This window comes from Helobdella robusta (genome assembly GCF_000326865.2).
Source record: "Helobdella robusta unplaced genomic scaffold HELROscaffold_47, whole genome shotgun sequence".
Taxonomy (NCBI): Eukaryota; Metazoa; Annelida; class Clitellata; order Rhynchobdellida; family Glossiphoniidae; genus Helobdella; species Helobdella robusta.
The window spans coordinates 234726-247153 of NW_008705176.1; the positions used below are offsets into that span (position 1 = coordinate 234726).

The following is a 12428-nucleotide window of genomic DNA, read 5'->3' on the forward strand; positions in this document are numbered from 1 at the left end:
TTGTTGTTATTGTTGTTATTGATGATGATAATGTCGATGTTGTTGATGTTTTGTAGTAGTAGAAGGAGTAGTTGTTGTTGTAGTTGTTGTATTTTCATTGAATAAAGTTTCATAAAGTTTCATTGAATAAAATTCATTTTCCAATTTGGAAAGGTTACATGATTATACGTGCATGTTTGTCTTGATGTTGTTGATGTTTTGTAGTAGTAGGAGGGAGTAGTTGTTGTGTATGTTGTTGTACTACTACTACAACTACTACTACAACTACTACTAGTACTATTATTACTACTACGACTACCACTAACTACTATTATTACTACTACTACTGCTATTACTACTACTACTACTACTACTACTACTATTACTAGTACTATTACTACTACTACTACAACGACGACGACAGCAACTACCGCTGCTGCTACTACAACTACTTGCTAGGTACAACATGCAACCTCTATTGATGATTGTTACCAGGTACCTACTGAGACAAAATATCTGGTGACGCCAATATTATCAAATTGAGAATCATTTCATTGGCCACCTACTATGCTGTATACATACAAACATACATACAAACATACAAACAAACATACAAAAAAACATACATACATACATACATACATACATACATGCATGCATACATACATACATACATACATACATACATACATACATACATACATACATACATACATACATACATACATACATTCATACCTACAAACAAACATACATGCAAACATACATACAAACATACATACAAACACACATGCATACATGCATATATACATTCTTACTTTCTTACACTTAGACTACTATCAAGAAAAAATTTAAAATATTTTAATATTATTATCATAGTACCATTGTTTTCAGAGTTACTTAAGTAACTTTTACTCATGAAGAATTTTATTGTTGTTGTTGTTATATTATTATTATTATCATCATTATTGTTATTTTATAAATAATATAGGAATAACTTTTACCTCAAAAATAGTCTGCAACATTCCTCTCTTTCAGAAAGGGTTTGGCTCGGCTAGTTGGTTTTGACTCAATTCGGAATACAGTGTAACGTTTAAGATGCTGTTATTGTTTTTGTGTCTGATTTCAATTTCAACGATAACCCACACACCTACCAAACCTATCCTACCTATGTAATGCTGTGTGAAATTTGTTGAATCAGTCGACATAAGAATATTTACACGTCTGTGTTTGCTGTTTGCACGCCACTGAAAACCAGTAAAGATGAAATTTGTAAAAAGTGGATGTTTTCTTTCATGTCAAGGTCGGATTTTTTAGCGGCCTGCAGGCCTTAGAACAACAAAAATACGGAGACCCATCCTATTAGTATAAAAATTTCAAAAATTTAATTTCACTGTCGAATTTTTCAGAAATTTAATAAAAAATATCGTCAGAATGAAGTTATTTGTTAATTATATAAAAGCAGTTTTTAAAATTAAACACAAATTATGAAAATGAAATTGAGTTTTCGCGTTAATGAATGAAACAACGTTTTTAAGCTGGTTGAAATGCCATTAAAGTTTTTAGGGAAACATAATTTGGTGATTTAGAGTTGTTCTCTATCTGTATTACGGTGAGTGGAGTCCCATTGTCCCATTTTTTGGGGTTCACTGGCAAAGCCCTGTCTGTCCGCTTTAAAATTCACCCCTGGACGATGTCACCAACTAACGAAAAATTCTTCTTGACATTAACAAACATCACAATAACAACATTAATCGCAGTACGGATTGATGAGGAACATGGAAACTGCAATGACATTAACACCAAAACAGTAACTACATTAGCAATAAATAGCAATAATAATAATAATAATAATAATAATAATAATAATAATAATAATAATAATAATAATAATGACGATATTAAACAAAACGAGACGAAACAAACAGTAATAATAATAATAACAGTAATTTCGAATTAATCATTCGTGGAATGTTTTATTGATATGGTGATTCGAGTAAAACTGGACTAATATATTTTCAAAATGGCTGGCAGTAGTAGTAGTAGTAGTTGCACTATTACTACTAATACTACTACTACTACTTCTACTACTACAACTACTTCTACTACTACTGCAGCCGCTACTACTACTACCACAACTTCTGCTGCTTCTACAGCATAAACAAAATGCAGATAGGTACAATAAAAAAATGAAACAACACACATAAATATAAACACACACACACCACACGCACACACACGCAAACAAACACACCACACACACACACACATACACACGCACGCACACAATCATATATTCCTCAATCGCTTTTTAATAACTGCTGTAATGGGCTCTTTGTAGAGGCTGTGTATTCTATTATTATAAGTGATTTATTCAATAATAATATCATAATATTAATAATTATTTATGGAACTAAGTTTTAAAAAAGTGAATGAATGAATAAATAAATGAATGAATAAATGAATGAACGAATGAATGAAGAAATGAATGGATGAATGAATGAATGAAGGAATGAATGGATAATGAATGAATGAGTGAGTGAACGAGTGAATGAACGAGTGAGTGAGTAAGTGAGTGAGTGAGTGAATGAATGAATGAATGAATGAATAAATGAATAATTGAATGAATGAATGAATGAATGAATGAATGAATGAATGAATGAATGAATAAATATATATATATTTATTTATAGGATGACCATTAGTGCCATCTGTTAAATAAGTTAAATTACTTTTGACGCGCAGACAATAAGCGTAATGATATATATATGAATAAGAAGAAACAATTAATTTATAATTAATAATAATTAATGAGACATCTCTATTGTGTGTGCGTGTGTGTGTTTGTAAATGTGTGCGTGTGTGTGTGCGCGCGCGTGTGTGCGTGTTATTTAAATCATATTTTTGTTGTTTTATTTGGTTGGTCTGTCTAGATGTGTGTATGGGAATATTTTTGTATATTTATATGTTTGTTTGTGTTTATTTATTTGTGTTTATTTGTTTGTTTATGCGTTTGTTTGTGTTTGTTTGTGTTTGTTTGTTTGTATTTTTGTATCTCATTATCAAACTCCTGTGAGCAATAGGCTGACGTTTAATTAATATCGAGTTACCTTGGTGCTATTTATAATCTTTCGTTTGTTGTCATGAAGTGCAGTCCGGATGACCAAGCAGGTCGTCTGCTACCATCTCATTTGCATTTTAAGTGAATGAAAAAAGGAGTGAATGAAGGAATGAGTTGATGAGTGAGTGAAGGAATGAGTGAGTGATTGAGTGAGTGAGTGAAGAAATAAATGAACGAGTATGTGAATAAATGGATTGATTTGATGAGCAAATGAATGCGTATGTGTAAATGAATGAATGATTTAATGAACGAACGAATAAACGAACGAACGAATAAACGAACGAACGAACGAACGAACGAACGAACGAATGAATAAATGAATGGATGTGTAAATGACTGACTGGCTGAATAAAATTGGAACTAATGAATCAGTGACTAAAAGTGAATAATTTTGGGTTCAAAGTCATTTCGCTGTTGCCTGTACTTCTGGTTAATATGTTTCTTCCTTGCTTAATGTTAATTAATTTACGTTATTGATTAGTAGTTGAATCAGTGTTGATACTATTACTAATAGTAGCAATAGTAGTAGTAAGAGTAGTAGAAATAGTAGCGGCAGTAGTAGTAGTAATAGTAGTGAAAGTAGTAGCAGCAGCAGTAGTAGTAGCAGTTGAAGTAGTAGCAGTAGCAATAGTAGTAGTGATACTAGTAGTAGTAGCAGTAGTAGTGATGGGAGTTTTTTTTATCAGAAAAAGCTAAGCTGAAAAATTTAAATTAGAAAGACCGCCAAAAAACGAACGAACGATTGAAAGAATGAGTGTATGTGAATGAACGAGTGAATAAATGAGTGTATGTGAGTGATTGAACGAACGAATGAATGATTGAATGTAAATGCGTGCTCGAGGAAAAGCTCATCCATTTTGAAACAGTGTAATATAATCTTCGAGATAACAACATGGGTGAAAATTTTTTATTTAAAAAAAATAAAGCGCAGCAAAATGAAAATTAAAAACAAAAACAACACACACCTACATAAACAAAAATGACGTCAGAAGGAAAACAAAACAACAACGAGTCGTTTTACAATGTAAACGACAACAACAACAACAAAATATTTTATTATAACAAATATAATTATATTATAACCAACAACAATTATGCTTTAATATATATACCATCAACATCAGCATCATAATTTTATTACTTTTCTATAACTATTACTACTACCATATTTATAATACTAATAAATAATACTGTTTTTACGATAATAATAATAATAGTTGTAGTAGTAGTAAACTCATTACTTCAAAAAAATCAACAAAATCGCGAAAAACAACAATAATTATCATAATAATAAACTTGATATTTATACAAACATTAAGAAGAGAGAGACACGAATAAAAAAAGGAGCATCAGAGGATAATAATAATATTTATAATTTAATAATAATAATAATAGAGCATAATAATAATAAAAATAACAATAATTTGAAAATATGACTACTGACACAACAGTGGTTAGCATCATTAACGTGAAGAAATCAGAAGTCCAGAGGCAGTGCGCCGGTATCATATCCAAAAGAGTGAAACTTTATAGGAATGGTTAGTTGGTTGATTAATTGGTTTGTTAGTTGGTTGGATGGTTGATTGATTGGTTTTTTAGTTGATTGGTTGGTTGATTGATTGGTTTGTTAGTTGGTTGATTGATTGGTTTGTTAGTTGGTTGGTTGGTTGATTGATTGGTTTGTTTGTTGGTTGGTTGGCTTGTTGGTTGGTTGGTATGACATACCAAAAGCTAAATTTTAAAAATTACATAAATATTGATAGTAAGTAATATGATTTAACCCTTAAAAATTTATGAAAAAATCATACAAGCGATTTTTGAAATTTGAAAACATTCATGAATTCACATGATTATTTGCCCACAAACACACACACACACACACACAAACCACACACACACACAGACACACACACACACACAAACACAACACAGGCGACCCATTCTTCCCTGGCCTAGAATACAACGTCAACCGCAAAGTGAACAGAACTTTAAGCAATCTCTTCCAAGAACTAGCCACTTCAACACTATGCGACCAAAATATCCTGCCTTTTGGAATCAGGCACATGTTTGACCTGAATGGCCGCAGAATTACTAACTGTAGTGAAATCGAAGAAGGCGGAGTTTACGTAGTCAGCAGTACCGCCAATTATATCCCTCTCAGCTATACCATGTTCACTAAATGTCCAAAGTGGAAATGTTTCCCTTCTACAATGACCAAAACCAAGTCAGTTGAGTGAACATGGAGTGATTGAGGGCATAACATGGTGACCTCCGTATTTTCTAAACTTATTTTGCTTCTCAGCCACTTGTTTTAATGGCTGATGTAAAATAAAATATAGATGACACACAACAGCTTAAAACAGGGTCGCAATTCTTTTGTTGATTTTGTGTTTGATAGTTTAATGGCTCTATTCGATAGTGGTAATTAATATCTTGCTGGCTATTTTGAATTTTCTAACTTCTTTTTCAAATTGTGAAGTGTTAATTCGCTATATCGTTAATGCATAGGGATATTATGTTATATTAAAATCGTCAAGTTAATAATTGATTAATTAAATCATCGGTGTGTCAATATATTGTTTAATGTGAGGGTTTGAAATGGTACACTGCATTTTGCTGGCTTTGTTGTAGTAGGTTTTTTCTTCAATGTTGATTTCTGTACCTATGTAACTTGATTTTTAAATATTACTAAATATTATTAAATATTTAAATTATTTTTTAATTATATTACGTTCTAGCTACATTAAATTATTGTTTATTCACTAATTGATAACATGATATGAATACATTTGTATATGAAACATGACAGTATTCACAGAATGGATGTTCGTGTGAGCTTATGTTTGTGTATATGTATTTATTTGACATTTCAGTTACATTTACAGTTGAAATTCTTAGTTAATGGTGGCCTATCCACAAGTTTATCTTTTTTGGTTATCCTTCAAATAAATAAAATAAAATAAATTAAAATAATATAATTAATAGTTTTACAGTATTAATAGTTTTAATAAACTTGCTTTACATGCTGTAAGATAACCACGTAAAAAGTTCATCGATTGTTATATATTGCAATGCAAGAACATTGGAGTTGCACTACATAGTGGCTTAATTTTTTTAATTCCAGTTCTGCTTCCTCTTGGCAAGTTGTTAAGAAATACTCCAACAAACTCACCAAAACTCAGTCTGGATTAAATTCGTCTAGTAAATGGAATAAGAGCGATAAACGTCCGAGAATGGGTAATCAGAAACAAATTAACTCTGGCATGCACTCAACTTTCGTGAAGGAAAAAATTTTGGATGATTGTGATGAGCAGCAAAAGGACAACAATAATAACGTGGAAAGAGAAAATGAAAGTAAAGTTGAATCAAAGAAGGGCTACAGAAGTGTTCTCAGTTTTTGGAACTTGAATCTGGGCAATTCACAGAGTTGGGATAAAAGAAATGAAGATACGAAAATCCTGCCAGCAAAAGAAGACCCCCCGAGCTTGACTAAAATGTCATCAACGACTGGTACAGCCACGAGAATCATCACCATTGACGACGAACTTCCAGACGATGATACCCAACAGTTCACCAGTCGTCTTATCTACATCCTCTGCAACGGAGTCTCCAGACCGAGAAAGATTGTTAAGTGGCTCCTTAACAAGCAGTTGGCTCCAAATTTTGACAAAGCCTTACATAATATCAACTCTTGCGTCGTGTTAATTGGCGGCTCGTTGAAATATCTCTACACCTCGGATAAAGTCTTAGTGACAAATCTTGATGATATGAAGAGAAAGTCGAAACAGTTGTTTTTTGCATTTGGGTCGGAGAGAATTCGTCGTGGCGATTTCAAGTTGTCCAAACAAGAGATAAAAAATTTATCTCAAATGGTGCAAGAATCCAAAAAACTGAGTCTGAAAATGACTGTTTCAAGTGTTTCTAAACTGCAAACGGCTAGTGCTCTGCGCAAATGTGTTTCCCGTACGATCGAAGAGACCCCAAAACGACTGCTCCAGTACGTCTCAACTCTACCAGACAACTACCAAATCTCCGATCAAGCCCTATGCGCTGCTCAGAAATCGGTCTTAAAAAACTGCCGAGACGTTTCTGCCAAAACTGACTTGATCGTGAAGGTAATCGACATGGAGGAGTCATCAGCTTCTCAGCGGAACAAGGTACTGCGAGAGATTGTCATGATAGCCTCGGTGAAGCACGTTAATGTCATCGGCATCTTGGCTCACTACTCTGATGTTACGAAGCATTACCTCATCTATAAGAAGGTTGGTCTGTTTGTGTGGCTGGGCTGGCGACGAATTCGAAATTTATACCTTTTTTCATGTTTTCCATGACCAGTATAATGAAAAATTAAATATAATTAAATTCTAAAATAGAGGAATTTACTTAAATTTACAAAATATTCTTAAAATTTTTTTTGAACATTAGATTCCAGATAGTTCTTTGGTGGACACGATCACATCCCCAGACCATCACCACAGCGAGAAGTTTATAACTGACGTGGTACGTTAAAGATCGAATCTTGTGATCATGCCATTCAGTTATTCATTCACAACCCTGTTATCATTTTCGCTTTAAAATTATTTTTAATAATAATCTCTTGAGCATTTATTTTTTTATGACTAGTTTTTCATCAGTCTTTTCACAAATATTTAAAAAAGTTGGTATTTTCCTCATGAAAAAATTTTTTTCATTTAAATCTCGCAAAAACAAAAGGTTCAACAGGTGGCAAAAGGCCTGGAACATTTACATTTCCTGCGAATTATATTCAGGAACGTCACACTCGACAACGTCCTGGTTGATAAATCGGTAACCGGGATGAATACTTACCTACTTTGCGACTTCGGATTGGCCACTAAAATAATGGTACGAATCGATATTCACTTACCGAAGTTCGAGTTACGAGTATATATTGATTGATTACGTTTAATGTTTCACCAACATGTGGTACAGTTATACTTATATGTATACTTATATGTTTTTTTTTAAATATGAATTGACACATTTAAAGCAGTTTCAATTTCAGTTCGTATAAACTATAAATTAATTCAGTAAATATTATGGATATTAAAATAAAATGCATAAACTCATCGTCAATTTGTAGAAAATTAGCATTGAAAAATTCAATTTAAATCCACTTTTTCATTTAAAAAAATGCAATGATTACCCCAAATGACCTCACCCACCCACACTTAAGCCCGGCAGTCGAATATTCTCCGTGTGTGGAAATCCCTACTACATGTGCCCCGAGATGATAAAGGAGGAAGGCTACGATGAAAAAGTTGACTGCTGGGCTCTCGGGGTTCTGCTGTATATTCTGCTTCATGGTTTGTTTGTTTGTGTGTGTGTGTGTGTGTGTGTGTGTGTGTGTGTGTGTGTGTGTGTGTGTGTGTGGTGTTTTTTTTGTGTGTAAGTAAGTAAGTAAATATAAAATCTATAATCTATATGAGTACTTTAATTGCATGAACAATATGTGTAAATGGATGTTAACAATCTTGATGGCTATAAAAAATGATCTTGGACAAACGGTATAGCGTTTATTTTTAGAAATAATAATGACACACGTTACACGGATGAAATATATATGACGATGGTGAGAGTGAGTTTGATGGATGTGAAGCCCTCTTCACATGGCATGGATATTATGGTGGTTAAAATAAAGGGTGAATCAGTTTATAATATAAGGAAATTTTATTTATAATATGATTATAATATAATTTAATTATTTTTCAAATTTTGAAATCACATTCAATTGTTCCTACCTCCGTACTGCATCTCTACCAACTCATTTAAAATCAGGGGATCCACCGTTCACAGCCGACGACAAGAGTTCAGACCACAACGAAATCTTCCAGCACATACTTACACACCCCTATGAAGTGGTATCGACCAACAAGTGGAATCACGTTACTTTCGAAGCCAAGGAATTAGTTGGCTGTCTCCTCCAGCCGGACCCGTTTGTGAGGTTTAGCATTGAGGCCGTACCATTTTGTGAAAATATTAGAGATGTGCCATTTTGTTAAAATGATAGGAATGTACCATTTTGTGGGGATATTAAGAATATTAGAGATGTAATTTTCGTAGAAATAATAGGAGTGTACCACTTATTGTTTTAAAAAAATTAGTTACGGTGAGTGAGACGAATAATTGTAATTTTCATCAACGCTGTTATATGTTATATGTATGTTACATAATACTTTGCTCTAAATATCTGAATAGATACAACAGCAGTCAGATATTGCGCCATCCGTGGATCGAAGCGAGGAGCAGTTTGGCACCCGAGAAGAACCTCATGGTTCATATAGGTACCTACCACCTAATCTATCATTTTTTTATGGTTCATATAGTTACCTACTAATTCATCTATCTTTTTTCGTATGATATCACGTTCAACATTAACACAAGCACTACACAAAACTGTATACAGAGAAACATTCTTATACACTTATTCAACATCAATTACTATGCAAATTTACTTTTGCAATAAAGGCTTTGACATTCAAACTTTTCCTTTTAAAATGAAACAGTTTTTGATTTGAAAGTTATTTAAGCACAAGGCAAATTTAAAATAACGATTTGTACCCATGAGTAAATAAATAAATAAAATACAAATGTTAATGATCACACACACGTACAAACAGACAAACTCACACAAAAAAGCACACTAACGTACACAAACAAATACACTCACACATACACGCACGCACATACACACACACACAGGTCAAAAATTGAGCAGTTTCATATTGAACCAGGAACCAGCAATGAACAGCGTGATGGAGTGCCTGACCACAACCTGCCTGGACAAGGAACCCTACTATTTCATCAGAACACAGAACTGCTAGAAGGCTCGCAGGGATAGTAAAAAAAGGATGAAAAAAATGAAAAAGAGATAGGGCGAGAGAAAGAGAGAGAGAGAAATTCAAAGTTGAAGAAGCAACGTCGTTGAGGAAAAGAAAGAGACCAAGTAGTATTAAGAGAGAGAGGAAGAAAGAGAGAGAGAGAGAAGGAGAGATGGAAAAAGTGAAAGAAAGAAAAAAGGAAGTGGAAATTGGATATGATAAAACGCCGGAAACATTGAATCTGATGCCATAGTTGTCACCTAGTTTATTTCTCTGGTCATTGATAAACTCCAGGTAAATAACCTTAACAAAAATATGAACAAATATTTATCATAAATAAATAAATGTTTATTATTAAGAATTAAATAAATATTAATTATATTAACAACTAATTACTTCAATGATATTTTCACAATTTGAATAATTCAACACAAAAAGATGGAATAACGAATTGATTTATGTGTTCAATTTTTTTTTTGAAAATTTTCGTTTTAATCATTTTTATCATATTTGTCTTGGAAGAGAATGGAGCAGGAGGGTAATTTGGCACGGGTCTCCAAATTTGAGGGCCTCTAAAATAAATGGGTGGTACTTTTTTGGTGCTTTTGATGGTGCTTTTTAGATAAATTCGGGTTGGAAAACCTCCAGGGAGAGAAACCTCCAGGTCAAATTTTACTGTAGATCGAACTGGCCCCTAGCTATATTATCTATAATTATTTTTATCTTTATCATTATTTTTATTGTTTGTATTATAATAATTATTGTTGTTATTATTGTTATTATTATTATTTTTATCATTATTGATTTATTCGGTAAATGGACGAACATCTTCGGTGCCCTATATGGGTTATGAATATTAATGAACCCAATGATAATAATAACAACAGTAACAACGGTGATGATGATGACGACGATGATAAAAGGTTAATAATGGCGGTATTATAAATGATAAAACAGTAATGATGATAATAATAATAATAGCAATGATGTGAGTCCTACATTTTCACGGTCCAAATAGTCTTCATATTATTAACAACATAATGAATATTAATGAGTTAATAATATTAATGCTTTGATTGGTTGACCTGACCTCATTCTTTGATATCCAATCAGAATCTTCCTCTTCGAAGAAATCCACCATGTCCCGGGCTTGCTTCTGCTGGACTGTTCGGAAAATTTTGAATAGATATAAATAAATTATGAATATTTTTTGAATAAATTATGTATATTTTTGAATAAATTAAAGGTTAGGGTTAGGGTTAGGGTTTGGTATTAATGATACTCTTTAGTATTAATTTAATGTTACTCTTTAGTATTAATTTAATGAGCACTAACTGTGTTCTAGTCTTGGTTTCATGAGATAGTAATAACCAATGACAAAACCTAAGAGTGCCGTGCCGAAAAATGTGACCAAAAAGGTGCCAATTACGGTTCCATCTATGAAACTGTTTTCTAATATCATGCTATTTTCGTTGTGTCTTTAAGTTTAGGTCGATGTTGTAGCTGTTGGTTGATACTGGGAAGAGATGGGGCTGTTGTTTCTGCTGTTGTGTTGTTTAGGTTTTTGTTTGTTTGCAGCTGCTAGTTATACAATTCATGGATTGATGTTAGTGTTTTTGTTGTTGTTTGCTGTTGCTTGTTGTTGTTGTTATTATGTTGTTGTTGTTTTGTTTGATTGCTACTTCAGTGTTGTTGTCATTGTTGGAAGAATATATTATTGTTGTTGGTATGCCTAAAATTTAAATGATTGATATTTTGAAATACTCTTAAAATGCCTGCCCGTTACACACCACAAATAATTGACGCGATATTCACAATGACTTTCTTCAGATTACATTTTTTATATCATTTATAACAAATTTAAATTAATCAACTTCAAAACAGTAATCGATTAAACATCTTCATCCTTACATTTTGTATAATAAATTAAACATTAAACAGGAATTAAAAATCAATAAGTAAACTAAACATTAATAGTTTAGAAGGTTTTAAATATCAATAATTAATTTAAACAACGCTCATTTTCAGAGTCGCTCGGTTGTTAAAATATTTATGCTTACATGTAGTGCTAAAAGAGAATAAGTTAGAAAAACAATTGAGTGAGAGAGAAGGAAAATAAAAAAGAAAGAAAGTGAAAAGAGAGAGAGAAAGAAAGAATAGTACACCGAAAAGAGCAAGTAAAAATAGAGGAGGAGAGAGAGAGAAATAGAGTAGTAAATAGAGGAAGAAAGTAGGAATTAGAAAAAGAAATAGACAAACAGATAAAGAGAGACAGAAAGAGAAAGAGAGAGAGAGAGAGAGGAAGAGAGAGAGAGAACAATCAAGTTATTTAAGGAATGATGTTGACGTTTCTTTGTTAAACTGACAAGGGTTTTTTATGTCTTTTTTAGAAACTGATAATCATAAAGAGCGTTAACTCGCAATACCAATTATAACCAATACTAATGTATATAATGTATTACTAATAATACTAATTATCAATGTTATTA

General features: G+C 32.4%; 1 protein-coding gene across 1 annotated transcript; it reads left to right on the plus strand.

Annotated features, from left to right (window-relative positions):
• Nucleotides 1-4532: 4532 nt before the first annotated feature.
• Nucleotides 4533-9959, plus strand: HELRODRAFT_178276 (hypothetical protein; the record flags this gene model as incomplete). The annotated part of the gene is made up of 9 exons (XM_009026416.1): nucleotides 4533-4602; nucleotides 5033-5324; nucleotides 6225-7362; nucleotides 7526-7600; nucleotides 7814-7963; nucleotides 8295-8424; nucleotides 8897-9105; nucleotides 9317-9402; nucleotides 9821-9959. The coding sequence occupies 9 exons, from the start codon at nucleotides 4533-4535 to the stop codon at nucleotides 9957-9959; spliced, it is 2289 nt and encodes a 762-aa protein (XP_009024664.1).
• Between the last annotated feature and the right edge of the window lie 2469 nt (nucleotides 9960-12428).